At 45.1% G+C, this 17,067-nt stretch overlaps 1 protein-coding gene across 4 annotated transcripts in view; it reads right to left on the bottom strand.

Annotated features, from left to right (window-relative positions):
* Positions 1-5,776: 5,776 nt before the first annotated feature.
* LOC119179846 (uncharacterized) overlaps positions 5,777-17,067 on the bottom strand; it is a 39,907-nt gene continuing 28,616 nt past the window's right edge. For 3 of the 4 annotated variants that reach the window (XM_075868226.1, XM_075868228.1, XM_075868227.1), the window contains exons 5-9: positions 16,737-16,768; positions 13,841-13,914; positions 8,327-8,413; positions 6,599-6,643; positions 5,777-5,985 (exon numbers count right to left, since the gene is read on the bottom strand). In XM_075868226.1, the coding sequence (XP_075724341.1) occupies positions 5,801-5,985; positions 6,599-6,643; positions 8,327-8,413; positions 13,841-13,914; positions 16,737-16,768 (423 nt within the window). In that variant the 3' untranslated portion in view covers positions 5,777-5,800. The remainder of the gene's footprint in view (positions 5,986-6,598; positions 6,644-8,326; positions 8,414-13,840; positions 13,915-16,736; positions 16,769-17,067) is intronic. The other variant, XM_037430966.2, reaches the window with a different exon arrangement.

The following is a 17,067-nucleotide window of genomic DNA, read 5'->3' as shown; positions in this document are numbered from 1 at the left end:
CTTAGCTACGGAGCAGAAACCTGGAGACTTACAAAGAGGGTTCAGCTTAAATTGAGGACGACGCAGCGAGCAATGGAAAAAAAAATGGTAGGTGTAACCTTAAGAGACAAGAAGAGAGCAGAGTGGATTAGGGGACAAACGGGGGTTAAGGATATCATAGTTGTAATAAAGAAGAGGAAATGTACATGGGCCGGGCATGTAGCGCGTAGACAGGATAACCGCTGGTCATTAAGGGTAACTAACTGGATTCCCAGAAAAGGGAAGCGGCTTAGAGAGAGACAGAAGGTTAGGTGGGCAGATGAGATTAAGAAGTTTGTGGGTATAAATTGGAAGCAGCAAGCACAGGACCGGGTTAACTGGCGGAACATGGGAAAGGCCTTTGTCCTGCAGTGGACGTAGTCAGGCTGATCATCATGATGATGAAGATGAAAAACGTATTTGACTAGTCATAACATGAAAATCATAAGTATAACATGAATGTCATGATTTACAATTCATGGTCCTGCAGCTCTTGCGGTGGTTTCGTTCACGTGGCGTTTTGCAAAACTGGTATGGTATGACAAGATTGCATGGCAAACACAATTGACAGACCCTAACATGAAAATCATGGCATGCGTGTCATGTAAGAACATGACTACATGCCACGCTCATGATGCGCTCACGGACGTTTCGCTAGGGTCACATATACCAAATTTCGTATTACCGTACGTGAATGGACGACGAAGATATGCAACTGGTGCAAACATGATAATCATGAGACGGGTGTTATGGACAAACATGACTACTTGTTACGCTCATGATGCGCTAGCGGCTGTTTTGCTAGCTTCACTTATACCAAATTTGGTATTATGGGACGTGAATGTATGACGAAGATATGTGACTGGTGCGAACATGATAAACATGAGATACGTGTCATGTAATAGCATGACTACAAGCTACAATCATGATGCGCTCGTGGCCGTTTCGATAGCCTCATATGTACCAAACTCAGTATTACGTGACGCGTACGGACAGCATAGGTACATGACTCATCCCAACATCATAATCACGACGTGCGTGTCATGTAACACTATGACTACATGCCACACTGATGATGTGCTCACGGCCATTTCGCTAGCTTCACATTTGCCAAACGTGGTATTACGGGACGCCGATGGATGGTGTAGGTATGTGACTAGTGCAAACATATTAATCATGTGATGCGTGTCATGTCAGAACATGACTACATGCCACAGTCCAGGCGCCAACACATTTGGACGTGACGCGGTGCGCGTGCTCGCCGGCGTTCATTTCGTCACGTCACACGAGCGTTGCCACGCCAGGGGCCGGTCCTGCCATATACTCTCAGGCGCACGCCGCGCTGCGTCGCTTTGACGCACGCGCGTTTCAGTGCGTCCCGCGTTCGTTTATCACCACAAGAGGGAGGCGCAGTGTTGCCCGGGTAACTCTGCATTTTGCGCCGGTTGCCGTCGGGCTGCGCCGACGACGCTGCTCGCGCCGGTCGCGCCTGGTATTAGACTAAAGAATGCTCGCATTTTGTAAACGTTTGCATAGTTGTACCCAGGGTGCGCGCGCGTCAACGCTACGTTGGAGTATATTGGGCCCTTCATGATGTGCTCATGGCCGTTTTGCTAGCTCCACATATAAAAATTTTGGTGTTACTTGACGTCTATGGATGACAAGATATGGGACTGGTGGAAACATGATAATCCTGACACGCGTGTCATGTAATACCATCACAACATAGCACGCTCATAGCGTGCTCGCGGCCGTTTTGCTAGCTGCACATATACTAAACCTGGTATCACTTGAAGTGAATAGATGATGAAGGTGAACGACACATGCAAACATAATAATCATGACAAGGAAGTCATGCACGGCATCATTTACCTCCACCTCATAATGGTGCGCATATTTTAAAGCGACATGTGAACCTTTCTCCCTCGTGCTTCGCATATCATCGATTCTCACTGTACATGGGATCTGCCAATTTTTACCATAGTTTGACAGCAAAGCTGTTTAAGCTCAGCTACGGACCGCGCTTTGTGAACTAAAACCCTCATGATCATCAAGAACCGTCATGCGCTTCCTTCGTTTTCCTTTTTAGCTTCTGCGTCGGTCGTCCCGTGCACCATTCCGATAAGTGTGATTTGTCCGTTGCACCATTCTGATAAGAGCGATGGATGAAATAACGAGTACAAAGTAGAAGAGAGGGAAAAGGAAAGAGATAGAATCAAATTTTGGGCGAAAAGTGTATTGACGAGGAGAGATTAGAGCCCAATTACCCACTATCCGAATGTGAGGATAGAACTAAAAAGTATCCCATCAACTTGTGACAGTATCTTTCATCGGCGTCTCAACTATGTATTGCCTTAGTATCTAGTGATGTATAGCAGCGAAATTGCAGAGTATCTTTGCCAGCCCTGTTTCGAAGTTGTAGGCTGTTTTTTTTTTAGTCTTCAGAATCATCTAGCTTCGTTGTTTCTTGCCTTTTGCAAATTAGTGCAAGCGTCGCCGTTTTTTCTTCTTTCTCTGATGTTCTTTCTCTCTCCTTACTTTACGTTTTTCTTTCACTCTTCACCTTTTTCACGTGCCCCGCTTTGCGTAGTACTTTTCATTTAACGCTCCCATCTGCTGTACACAGTAGAAGGCCTTGGGCCATTCCTGATACGCATAGCGAACTGGGGAGTCTTTGACAATAGAGCACGAGTTGCCGATAGCTTTAGTGTATCGAGAATGAAAAGCGCGGAGGCTAGCTCATGGTGATGATAGTTTTTGTACACATTGTTGACACCACATTTTCAACAGCTGGCTTAAAAAGATTCTCTGTTATTATATCACTCAAGTACTCCCCCAAAGATAAAATCGTGAACACAACTTATGTCAACACTAAAGTACGAGCAAGGTAAGGAATAAATTTGTCGTGTTCCGCTTATAATTATTGAAGGAGTAGGTAGTGCCTTATTTTCAGATCATGTCGGTAATAACGCTGCACATGCTGACCCTTCTTTCATATGGATCAGATTATCAGGATTGGCAGCCTTGGTGTACGGTATGATTCATTGCTAAAAGGAACATCCGAATAAGCCTCATTCCACGTCCACTTGCCTAACGGCAAGTGGACGTGGAAGGCTTGTTTATGCACGACACTGTTTTGTCGAAAATCGTCAGAACTCTGCACCACTACTGCTCTTATGCAAATAAAAGGATCTATGGTTTTGTAAGAGAGCAAAATTCAGACATGCCCTGCACGCAAGTGTTCTCTTTAACAGTAGGCCCGTCTATACATTCACCTATCCTGGTCCAACAATGCTCACTAAAGAGGCCCTGCAACACTTTTTGAGCATGGTGAGAGAACGCTGCTGATCGGTAGTGGATGCTCTCGAGCACACGCGAGCCAAATTTTAGAGCACAGCACGTGACCTGGAATTCACAATAAATCATCAGTCAGCTAAAAATTGCTTTCTGTTCCCTCGACAAATGACGGAAGACGCTCAAATATCACACGTCGATGGCCCATCTATCAGTCATTGGCTGATTTGAACATGACGCACTCGGTTGCTACAGAGATCACCAGAAGAGGCCATCACTCGACGCGTGCGGGCGATCGCACTAAAAAAAGCCGCGTATTCGAAGAAAAAAATGCGCAAAGTCACGAGGCGCGCGTGCCGTTTTTATTTTTTTGTTTGACCCTCCCATTCCTCCCTGCTTAGCTTCCAGCGCTTTCATCGGGACAAGAAAAGAGAGAATGCGATTGCAACGTGTGACAAATCTTTGTAACACCACTCGTACTGGACGGATTTTTAAAATTTTTGTGGCGTTGAGTTTGAGAGGCAATACGTTTTCCACTAAACTAATTCCATGGTTACTGAAAAAAGTGTTTCAGGGCTCTTTGTTTTCAAAAATTTCTGTGCCAATGAACTTCAAATGGCTTTAAAGGTCGAGCGTATTTCTACGTGTGTGGTAGTGGTCAATCCGTGCCTCGGGAAAGATTTGTGAATCGCATGCATTCGAAATCCTTAAAAAAAAGCCTCATAACTGCGAAAGTTCGATGCCAAGAAAGTTGGCCTTGTAAGCTTTTAACACGCTGGTGGTGTGTTGGGACGAGCTGGGTAGATGTGAACTGATTGCAGTAAAGGTAATATCACATGCTACTGGACTTGATCACTACTGCCACATCAGCAGAACCTTTACTTGATTGGATAGCTGAACACACTGTGCCTACTTTTTGAAACACATAGGGAGCCGGGGCTGTCTCACGCGCTCGTCATATGATGTCAGCGTAATTTGTCGTCGTCGTCTCAGGTCACTTAGTGGCACGCGAACGAAACCCGGTATAGTATAGCCATGCACAGAAACACGTGTTTGTAGTATAGTATAGCAAGAAGGTAGCAAATGAAAGTGAGGAATAAGAGGCAAAATAGGAAGGAATGGGAGAGAAGTATTGACATCTGCTGTGATCGTGTTATGTCATCTCAAGTCACCGCTTTGTGTGACGCGGGCAAAACGACTCCTAGACCTGCCATGAATAGCTAAGGGGCGTGGAAGGGAAGTGAGGGTTACAAGTAGTATGAAAGCGAGGAGCGTGGAAGTGAGCGTGGGAGACGGTAACTCATACCATAGGCGGCATAGTATAGCATAGCCTTATGTGGTATAGCGTATAAAATGGTGGGAAAGGCAAGTGAGGGCAGGAAGAAGTGATGCGAGCGCGATGGTGAGAAAAATGAGGAGGTGTTAGGCGAAGCACAGCATAACCGTACGTAGTGCAGTACAGCGAGGCAGTGGGAAATGAAAGTCATAGTGAGGAGTGCATACTTAAGGGTGATGAAGGACCGATGGAGGGGCTGATTAAAGCATATCATAGTCATGTAGGCGTGTTTTATAACTCAACGGTGTAAAAAAGATGTAAGTTGAGCAGTAGTATTGTGAGACTGAGCCATGAAAAGTAAAGGCTTTCTTTTTGCACCGCGCAGGCCGAGCAGCCAGTGCGTATCGAATATGAGCTCGCTCACACTTTTCCATGATCGCCAGCGTCGCTGAAGAACAGGCGAATCGCTAATCCGCACTTCCTACAGCTTGAACGTTGAGTGTAAATGTATAGTTTTTTACAAAAATTCTGCCCTTGCGCATAGTATGTCGTGCTGTCAATATACACGTACAAGTTTGCTTGGCGTAGAAAGTTTAAACGACAACAGTGCACAGGTCCATGAACTCTGTAGTTGAGGTTGGGTGGTGTGCCAGGCCGAGGGGGCTGCTGCTAGGAGGTGGCGAAGACGACTTGAATGCAGGCCTGTACAAGCCCACAAGAAATGTTTGGCAGTCACAGCGCTGTTGGGGATGTCATAAAATGAGCACGATGCGCTACACGAGCCGCGGTAATGCTGCCACCAAAGATTGGCCACAGTGGGAGCAAGGGCAACACCGTTCAGAGGAGGCTACGTAGCCGGAGCTTGTTGGAACGCTGTAAATGATCGATGGCGGAGTTACTATTCGTCTACCTTGCAAAGCAGTTTTATAATGGGGCTACTGTTTGACCCACAAGTGGAACACGCTACGAGTCGAACAGAAAGACATTGTACAACCCAAAAGATCGTTGAATACTTGAGAAGATGGATCTCAGTAGAAAATGGGGCTTTGAACGAAGGGCTCTCCTATGTTAGACTTCACAGGCGGCACGAACAAAAATGAACTTTTTCAGTCCTACTATACGTTGCCAATACTCTCGCCCTATTTATAGCCGCATTTCCAGCTTTTGGTTAGCCTTCGTGGTCAGACAGTCAGCGCAGACAAAGTTTTTTATTCATTTCACTTTTGCTGTGACTGGCAAGGATGGCATTGTATAGTTAAAAGGCCCGCAAATGCTTCTTGTGTAAGTAAATTTGTACCCGTGATATCTTGCGCAGTGTCTCTTGAATGCTTCTCTGCATGGAGGTCGATACTTCTCTGGCGCAAATGCTGTCCTCCAAAGTAAGCACGCTGAAGTTCCTGAAACGGTGTGAATATGCGAGAAAATGGCAAGCGGTGAACAAAAAGACACACTACTCCTTTCATACGTTATTATTGCGCCAGCAAGGTAAACACTTCGGAAGTTGCATAGCATCACATATATTTAAAAAAACCAAAAACGTTATGTTTTTCATGTCGATGGAAAGCTATAAGGGCGGAAAACTGTGGAACGTGCAGAAGGCTGAAGTCGACGCCACTTTCATAAAGTTAGACAGCGCCAGCATGTTTCATTGTAGTCTTAGAGCCGACTCTACTTTCCTTTGATTATATCATTGCAAAACTTATTTCTTTCCTTCAAAATGCCCGCAGATTATTCCCTGCCAAGCAGTGCTGAAACTTCTTTATGGTTGAAAATTGAGTGGCTTAGGTGCACGGTATAAGCAATACTGGGAAAGAGAAGGAGTAGCAGGTGGTAAAATGTTACCTTTATCTGACAAGAAAGTCGTACATGTTTGATATATCAGGTGCAGCACTGTAGCGGCACGCGGATTCATTCATTTTTTTGTACACTGAACTTTTATAGCTCCAATAGCATCGCGCCTGATGTGTGAAACGAAGTGTACTACACTACGTATAAACGAATTAGAATTACTTGCTTGTCTACGATCAATTCTGTTTCCAGTACTTGTCACAGTAACTGCAAAGAAAGGAAGCATAATTTGTTGAAAACGTGTAAACCTACATACGCTTTATACAGAAAAAGCTACAAAGCTCACAAAAAATGTGGCATGTCTTGGAGCAGCTCAAAGGTAACAAATCCGGCCGAAAAAAAATTTCATACAGACAATTTGATTTCGTGAATTCACCTCATTGCACAGCTTAAGCCGCGAACTCTAGATGAAAAATTACCCATCAATTCAGACAAGGCAAGCACAATTTTTCAATCACGCAATTCGCGAAACTTCCCAGAGACTCCTTGTATCAAAATCCGGACACGTCATTGGCCTTGATGTCAGAAATTTGCAGATTTTGCGCCACCTCTTGATCATCACACTAACTAATAAATGCATTATTTTGCAACGAAAGCTGTTATAATATCAAAACTCGGGTCGCGTGGAGATGTCCACCGGCGCTGTTATGAGATCACAACTCGGGTCACGCAAGTTGTCCGCCGCCGCTGCCAGTGTCTGTAAGCACATCGCGCGAGATTAAAGAAAGGACCTAGCACTAAAGACATAGTGAGGCTTCAACCCGGGTCCGCTGTGCGCCAGCCCAGTATTTTACCACTGAGCTACACAGGTGCTTCTGACTTATTGGCAAACTTGCCTTAGGCAGGCTTCATGTCGGTAAAGCAATCGCGTTAATACGACTTATAAAGCCTTTTAAAACAGTGAAAGTACAACCAGTCATCGCAAAATGCGAATAGCAAAACGAGTGGGCTGTCCAACGCTCCAATCTAATAGAAAAGCTTGTTCTTGTTTTCCTTTAAACTGCGGTGCATACCCACTTCAGCCACAATGCCTCATCGTCGTCAGCCACTGCATGAACAATTGGCATGAAATTCCTTGCAAGTGTTTAGCGAATACCAGGCTTCTCAGAAAAATGACGAAAATTAGCACAGCAAATGCCGGCCTACTACCCAAAAGTTTATTATTATTGTTCTATTGGGTATCAAGCAAGTGTGCTTGCAGTTGTTTCGCAATAAGTGTTTTGAAAGGGCTCGGCAAGGCCGCTCTAGCTTTCGCTGCGACTGTGCTGCGCCTTCCGCGCAGGCCTGGTGTTCTTGTTTTGCGTCACTGCTTCCAGATGGCGCGATAGTCAGCTAACACCCACTAAAATGGGCCGATTGCGTGTCCGGGTTTCGGAATGCCATTTCAAAGCTGATATGATTGATCAATTGTGCGTGGCAATGCTGCAATAGAATGATTAAGCCCAGTACTTTAATATACATTGTTTGCGTCTTACAAGACTGGGATTACGGATTAGCACTTTCCTAAATTTTAGTAAATTAAGTGGCTATCTAAGGATTCAAAATACCATTTAAAAGGGGCAGGAAGAATAGTCAATTTGTTCACAATACTACACTGATGCGCTTATTTACTTTAGCAACTTCTATATTCATGGACGTCGTAACCAAACCAATGTTTTTAGGTCTTGACAAACATAGCGAGGGCTTTCTGTTTAAAACCAACTAATAAAGGCAGATCGAGCAACTGAAATGTCATACGAACTTAAAGACTATATGTAGGAATGACAGAAGAACTGCATTTTATCGTATAAACTTTACTTCATTTGAAAGTGGCACATATTCTCTCTATACATTGAGGATGACTAAAAAAAATAACGAGCACTTTGGACGTTTAAGCTGTCCTTATCTCACCTTGTTGTGTAGCCACGACGAAGCACATGGGTTTAGCAAAAAGTATATTGTAGTAAGCAGATATTTTAGAGTCCGTTATATTAGTACCTGCAGCAATTGAAATGACAGTTCAGGTGTTGCTTGAAAAGATAAGTCTCACTCTGCATGGTACAGTAGCAATCTGGTCATACTGAAGCTTTATTGCACACGAAAAAACACACTGCCAATAACTTGACACACACAGGCGCTAACTAGCAACAGTGCTTATTTCGAAAACAGGGAACCACATATCGAGGCAACGTCACTTCTCAATCATTGCTATTTGAAGCCTTCGGCGAATTGAACTATTTGGTGCAGATAGGCTGACTTCTTAAAGCATGGGTCGACGACCCTGCTCTAAGGACATGAGTTGCGTAGGGCGCTGAGCAAACCAATCTTCGTTCATCCACTCTTCATGAACTCGCAGTGCGCCACCGACTCGTACGGAAACACTGGCTTGTTGGCACGAGGATCGTACGTACAGCGAATCCTTTCATCATAGAATAAAAGCATAATGTCGAGAAAGCGAACACTACCGTTATCCGGCAACTCTTGTGTTTCGACAAGAGGGGATAAGACCTCGCGTACAAGGGAAAGAACTTTAATGGCTGAAGAATAAAAATCCCAAGCATTTCCCCGAGGGTGAACATGGTTAAGTGCGAATACACGGGGTGATGCTATGAGGGGTATTTATTAATTTGCACTATTATATTTATTAATCACACTATTGTGCCTTTATGGTGTAATGGTTCCTGGGAATCGCAATTTGATCACATGGGGGAGTTTACGTTAACTCACTGGCGAATGCCAACGGATTTTAACTTTACACTCCCTCACGACCCGCTCTCGACGGGAGACTGAGAGAGAAGGCGGGCGCGCGAGAGAGAGGGGTGCGCGCGCAGCTGCAGCGAGCGAGGAGAGCGGAGGAGCGAGCGAAGGGGGATATCAGCGTCGCGTCCGTGGCTTATCCGGTAGAGCGTCGCGCTGCGGCCCGCCAAGTCCTCTTTCTTTTAAAGATAGAGAGAAGACTGCGGACGCCGCCGACGGCGGTGGATGGTTTGGGGTCGCTTATAACTTGTATTCACACTTAAAAACAGTCTGTGCTGCAGACGAGGAAATTGAAAAATCATCCACATATATAAACATCATCTTAACTTTAAATTCTGAGAGCCGATCACACATGTTTTTCTGAAGCTGTTATAACAATAAATTGTTCATAATAGGTGCAATGCAGGGGCCGATTCAAATACCTTGCTTCTGTATGTAAGGCGGGCCTTCTCATAGATTGAAAGCGGTACGTAGATAAGATCTAACTAAAGAGTTATAATTATTGCCCATTTTCAAGTCTGGTAGAGTCTATGAAGGTGACATTCCCAAATCGGTTAATGCAAGGCTTCACGCAAGAGAGCAGTCTGAGGCAGGGAATGAAGACTGTCTGCAATGCCTAAAGCAAAAGCATTAAAGTATTTATGGGGGTACGATCTGAGATAATTCAATACAACGTCAGAGTTCCTTAAAAGGACTGAGTTATGGGCGACTTGGTAACTTATGACAACGAGAACTACGCGAAAAAAATACAACAACAGCGAAGGCACGCGCACAAGAGCATACTGTCAAATTAAGTTGACTGAAGAAAGCACTGAAGAAATAGCAATACTGATGGAAGAAATAGCAACAAATGACGTAAAAGATAAGAGGTTGCCAATGAGATAATCTATCTCTAGTTGGTGCATTGAACCGAAGGCCTGGCGACATATGTGCACGTATAGCCATAATTGTTTATATAAAAATTTCAACAACTTCTCTCGCTGCCCTATCTATCTGTCAGGAAAATATTATTCTTTCGCGAAGTATAAAGAGCAACATTAGCATTCTCTGCAATGTAGGCACAGATTCAATGCAGGCTGGGCCTTCAGCGATGACCTGTGATCTATCAGTCAGTTATTCAAACACCTGCAGGTTTGCCCAATATAGCACTTACCACATGACATGGGTATGAGATACACTGCACTCTTTCCCCATTCGACTAACGTTTCCCGTTGATTAACCTGACATTCACTCCACTTTTCTTTAAATGCGAAGCATTTTTTGGCAAACTTCAGCGACTTTGAGCGTATCTATCTATCTATCTATCTATCTATCTATCTATCTATCTATCTATCTATCTATCTATCTATCTATCTATCTATCTATCTATCTATCTATCTATCTATCTATCTATCTATCTATCTATCTATCTATCTATCTATCTATCTATCTATCTATCTATCTATCTATCTATCTATCTATCTATCTATTTATCTATCTATCTATCTATCTATCTATCTATCTATCTATCTATCTATCTATCTCTAGCCGCCTACGAATTTTAGCTCTCCAGGCCATTTCCATATAGGTATCAATAACAATTTTGGTATGGCATGACATGACTGTATGAAGAACATATTTGACTAGTCACATTGTGAAAATCACAACATGTATGTCATCAATATCATAATTTACATTTCATGGTCTTGCTGCGCTTGCGGTGGTTTCGTTCATATGGCATGTTGCAAACCTGGTCTGGTATGGCATGATTGCATGGCAAACACAAGCGACAGACTCTTAACAGGAAAATCATGACATGCGTGTCATGTAACAAAATGACTACATGCCACGCTCATGATGCGCTCGCGGCCATTTCGCTAGCGTCACATATACCAATTTGGTATTACAGTACGTGAATGGATGACGAAGGTATGTGATTGGAGAAAACATGATGATCATGAGATGTGAGTCATGTAATAATATGAGTACATGCCACGCTCATGATGCGCTGGCGGCCGTTTTGCTAGCTTCACTTATACCAAGTTTTGTATTACGGGACTTGAATCAATGACGAAGGTATGCTACTGGTGCAAACATGATAAACATGAGATGCGTGTGATGTAACCACATATGCTTGCTACGCTCACGATGCGCTCGTGGCCGTTTCGCTAGTGTCACTTGTACTAAACTCGGTATTACGCGACGCCAGTGGACTACATATGTAAAGGACACATCCAACCATGATAATCACGACATTCGTGTCTCGTAACAACATGACTACATGCCACACTGATGAAGCTTTCGTGGCTGTTTCACTACCTTCACATTTTTGGTATTACGTGACGCCAATGAATGACGAAGGTATGTGACTGGTTCAAATATGATGATCATGAGATGCATGTCATGTGAGAATATGGCTACATGCCACATTCAAGGCGCCGATTCATTTCGACGTGACGCGGTGCGCGTGCTCGGCGGCTTTCATTTCGTCGCGTCACGCCGGCGTTGCCATGCCAGGCGCTGGTCCTGGCATATACTCGCCGGAACGCGCCGCGCTGCGCTGCTTTGACGCATGCGTGTTTCAGTGCGTCCAGCGTCCCTCCATCACGAAAAAATGGAGACACAGTGTTGTCTCAGTAACACATCAGCGCGAAATGCAGCATGTCGCATTTCGCGACGGTTGCCATCGGGCCACGCCGACGGACGCTGGTCGCTCCAAGCGTCAGAATATAGAGTGCCCGCATTTTGCTAAGATAGCGTCACTGTACCTAGCGTGTGCGCGCGTCAACGCTACATTGGAGTATATTGGGCCCTTCATGATGCCCTCGTGGCCGTTTTGCTAGCTTTACATATACCAAATTCTATGTTACGTGACGTCAAATGATGACGAAATATATGACTGGTGCAAGCATGATAATACTGATACGCGTGTCATGTAAGAACATGACAACATACCACGCTCATAGCGTGCTCGCGGCCATTTGGCTAGCTCCACATATACTAAATTCGTTATCACGTGACGTGATTAGATGGCGAAGGTAAACGACACATTCAAAAATGCCGCCATATCCACGAAGTGAATGATGATGAGTGGGCGAAGCTCCGGAGGTAAACCTGGTAAACCATGAATCCTCCGTACATTTTGCCCACTCGATTTTATTGCAACGCTCCCCCTAGCGTACGTCGCCGCACTATATCGAACGATGACACGCGCCATATGTGGCATCATTCCTATTTTATAACACCTCGCATCTTTCATAATCAACTACACGTACCGCCGTCTAGTTTATAACATCTTGCATCTTTTGGACGGACGGAGAGACGGACGGACGGACGGACGGACGGACGGACGGACGGACGGACGGATGGACGGACGGATGGATGGACGGATGGATGGATGGTCGGACGGACGGACGGACGGACGGACGGACGGATGGACGGACGAACGGACAAACGGACGGACGGACGGATGGACGGACGGGCGGACGGACGGACGGATGGACGGATGGACGGATGGATGGATGGACGGACGGACGGACGGACGGATGGATGGACGGATGGACGGACGGACGGATGGACGGATGGATGGATGGACGGATGGATGGATGGACAGACGGACGGACGGACGGACGGATGGATGGATGGATAGATGGATGGATGGATGGACGGACGGATGGACGGATGGACGGATGGATATGGCTGTACCCTTTAGATCGGGCGGTGGCTAGCGTAATACTTAGAACTGAACGAGAGGTGGCTAAATACAGGGGACGCACAGCCCACGCCTTAAGGAGCTTCGCTCCTAAAATGATAATCATAACACGGGTCTTGTACGGCATCATTTACCTCCACCTCCTAACGTTGTGCTGATTTTAAAGTGACATATAAACATTTCTTATTCGTACTTCGCATATAATTGATTCCCACTGTACGTGGGATCTGCCAATTTTTTTTTTTTTTGCCTTCAATTTTCCTATGCCCTACTGTGCAAGCTCGGACCAACTTATTCCTGGCGGAAAAAACAACGTCAGTACCAATTATGTTTCCAACCTTTTTCATATGGTGAGAGAAGGCATGGAGATACGAAATGCACATGAAGGGCAAACCTTATTGACGCCCGTCGTGTCCCCACCCCCCGGTTTAGGTTGATTTAATAATCTTTCACTAAGAAGACCCAGATTTGCTTCTGGAAAGTTAGTTAACCCAAGCCTAGTAAGCTGGTCATCAAACGCCTCCGACATTTGATGCCCGCAATACTTGGGAAAAGCAGATTCCAAACACGAAGTGGCGACATCGTTCCTAACTAAATTTAGGTGAGAAGAATAAAAACCCAGAATAGGCTTCAACGACCTAGGCGAATACCGCCAGCCGATTCGGCAGAATCACTCCGATTGGGCAGGATCACACATGCTCAATTCAGTTAGCTCTAAATCATTAAACTTTAAGTCGCTAAACCTCGAAGTGCGTTTGCTTTAACAGGGCTGACTGGCGTCACGTGCACAGAAAAACCGAATTACAGGAGTACAGCTGCGTCAAGCGTGTTATAGCCTGAAGCGTGAACTCTGCATCGCTTGTGTGTCACAAAGAATCAGTTAACTCAAATCGTACTAAACGCTGCAATCGTCGTAATATAGCTTTCATGCACATGTTCGAAGAACTAGTTCATGAAAAATGCAAATGCGTACTTGCCTGTGTAATAAGCATTCACGACAAAGAGTGGCATCTTGTCTCTTTCTCTTTCGTAGACATTCATGTAAGTATCTCTGGAAGTTAAGCATACTGCACGCATGACACATATTATCTCAAACAAAAATAAATTAAGTTCGTCACGGAAGGGAGTATGGAGGAATCGTTTCTTCGTTTTATCTGCTGGCAATAATTTACTTCGTCGTGTTAGGCAATATGTGACTCCACAAGTGTGCTATGGTCGGTGTACAGTGGTGATAGAAATGTTTGCATCCTCGTAAGACTACTGTCGACATGAGAGAAGTGTGAGAAGCATTGCATCGCGCTACATAGTTATGGATTAAAAGATATAATTAAATCAAAAAGCGCATGATGAGGCAGATTTTGTTTAACAGTGATTCGCAGTGAATCTTGCTTATGGTCTCTTATGCGCATTGCTGCTCAAGTATGATAATTTGCAGCCCCAACACTCTCTGATGTTTCCTCGAAGACCCCACCAAGCATGGTCCTGAACAGCACGGCGGAAAACAAGCTAATAAGAGCTAAAGTATTTTTGAACGATGGTAATGTCAAGAAGACGTTGCCGACATTCCAGAATAGTAGGCCTGTTGCCTGAAAGGACCATTAATTCTACAAGCGTTGCCATCTGCTCTTCGGCCGTTGCACAGAGAAGGGCACCGATGGAAGCACAGGGATGGTTGTCATGATGCAGCAAAATATTTGTATACCAATTAATTTGCTGCGATTTATACTTGAGTCACGAATCAACTAAAGCTGAATGTGTTGTGGTGACCTCCGGGCTCGCCATGGCTTCGATGCCAATATTGTGTTTAGTGGGTGACCTTCCGACTGTACATGGTTTTCACAGGAACTTTGAGTTTACAGGGGGCCTTTGCGCTGTTCATGACTTCCACTCAAACTTTTAGCGAAAGCAGAACACGTTCAGGGGTTACCATCGTGACGTTTATGGCTTCCACGCAAACTTCGAAATGAAAGCACACGTTGCAATGTTACCTTCGTGCTGTCTATGGCTTCCGCGCAGACTAGGCGTCAGAGATCACATTTGTGTTGCCTGCGGCTTCCATGCAATTTTACGCGATGAAAGCATACCATGTTAAGGGGTGACATACGTGCTGTTGATGGCTTTCACGCTAACTTTGCCATGAAAACACAGCGTGTACAGGGGTGGCCTTCCTGCTGTCCTGGCTTTCACGCTAACTTTGCAACAAAAGTACAAGACGTTCAGATGTAGAACGCGTTTGGTGATCCTCTAGAAAAAGACGCGTGTGACCGCGAGCCACATGCCCAGTCGGCCATAGTACGCATTCCCTGCTAGAAACACGAACCTTCTCCCCTCCCCCACTCCTATCCTGATGCGACTTTCGCGCTACAGAGATGGCCGGCTCGTTTTAGATGCGGAGCATCTAATACTCGAGGCTTGTAGTGCGGCGCCGTCCGCAAGCTTCCTCCTCCTTCTTCCACCATCTGTGCATCCCTTCCTCCTCAACACACCGCGCGCGCTTCACTCCTCCACCATCTGTGCACCCTTCCTCCTCTACACACCGCGTGCGCTTCTACTCTTCACGAACATTCGCTAGCTGTATAATGTAGCGCGCATGCGCCGTCACGCTTCGAGAACATCGGCAGCTGACGCGCGTGCATGCGCCGTCGCGCTTCGAGAACATCGGCAGCTGACGCGCGCGCATGCACCGTTGCGCTTCTCCCCCTTCTCGAACATTCGACAGCTGACAGTGCATGCGCCGTCACGCTGTATATATACTCAAGGTCGGCGCTCGCTCGCTCAGTTGCCGCTCGTCGGTTGGCTTGTACGGCGCGTCGACGTCCAAGGTCGTGGTGGAATGAATTCCAACGAATCCACAAACACAATGATCGACGTCCCTTCGACCAGCGCCGCCTTTCGCATACGTGTGTACGTGTTCACTCATTTAACACCCCCTACTACAACCACGTTAACCAATTTAGCCATCGACCCAAGTAAGTCGCACTTTAACACCCCGTTAACCAATTATATGCTCCGCATCCTCCTCAGTGTTCCCCCGAGGGAAGCTGTGGGCATTTTTTTTTCTCTGACCTGCATACATCGGCAGCCCTAACGCGCTCTAACTCGTGTGTTGCACATACGACGCGCAAAGTGGTGTTATTGATTTGAATTTATTATGGAACATGAGAGTGGCACCGAAAATGTATTTATAATACTCAGACAAATCCTATCGCAATAACGAGAAACGATAGAAAGATATTTTAAAAAATTACGACACCTGTTTTATTATAGGCTACTGTAGAAGCAGCCTCCAATTTGTCTTCTCGGCTTTCTTTTTTTCTTGTTTAGTCCTCCATTTCTCATTGTGCGCTGGAAATGGAAGCTGGCGAGGATCTCTAGCTGAACCACTTAATGGAACTAAGAGCTTTCGGCTCAAACCCCTATTTTTTGTCTGTTTTGCGTTGATCGTAACTTTTATGTGCCAGCCAGCACCGTCGACGATTACACCAGAATTTTTCGCTACCCTGGTCTTTCGCGCTAGCGCATGAACATACGAAACAAGACACATTCTTAAGTATTGGCGCAAGCCACGCGACGAGGTGTAATATTTGTTACTGGGCAAAAAATAATTCAAATGAAAGCTTATTGCATTTTCCTAGTATTGAGTAGTAGTCTAGTGAAACATACTACGCAATTATGAAGCTAAATTTGAACAATATCAAAACGCCTATCAGACACAAAGTAATAAAGAAAGCTGCTTGGAGCGCAAGACAGAAATAATTTGACACAAATACTTGTTTATAATAACATACAATTTGATTTGTCAGTACAAGCGCAATGTTAAGTTTTGGCTTGGAACATCAGAGAAGCATACAACTGTGAATATGGTAGTCTTACCGTGTGACTATCGGCCCCTTTATTTCTTGCTTCTGAAAGTAAAACGATATACGTCCAATAAATTTAGAGTTCACAAGGAGGAACTTTTCATTAAACAAACGCACAGCATATAACATGACAACAATATCAATGGCCTCAACTATAAAGTCAACACAGCACCGTTCTATACAAAACGAGAAAACACACTCTTGTTACATCCCTTTCAGTCCCAGCGACCAGTGTAGTGAACATACAAAAAAATAAGCGTCACAAACGCAAGCAGAGCCACAAAGGAATGAAACCATTTTTGGAGCCTCCCTTAGAGGCGAGAAATATATTTTCGAGTTTTTTT

Source organism: Rhipicephalus microplus, chromosome 7 (assembly GCF_043290135.1).
Source record: "Rhipicephalus microplus isolate Deutch F79 chromosome 7, USDA_Rmic, whole genome shotgun sequence".
In the NCBI taxonomy this organism is placed as follows: Eukaryota; Metazoa; Arthropoda; class Arachnida; order Ixodida; family Ixodidae; genus Rhipicephalus; species Rhipicephalus microplus.
Note: the sequence above shows the minus strand (reverse complement) of the source record. Positions and strands in the feature narration are given on the sequence as shown.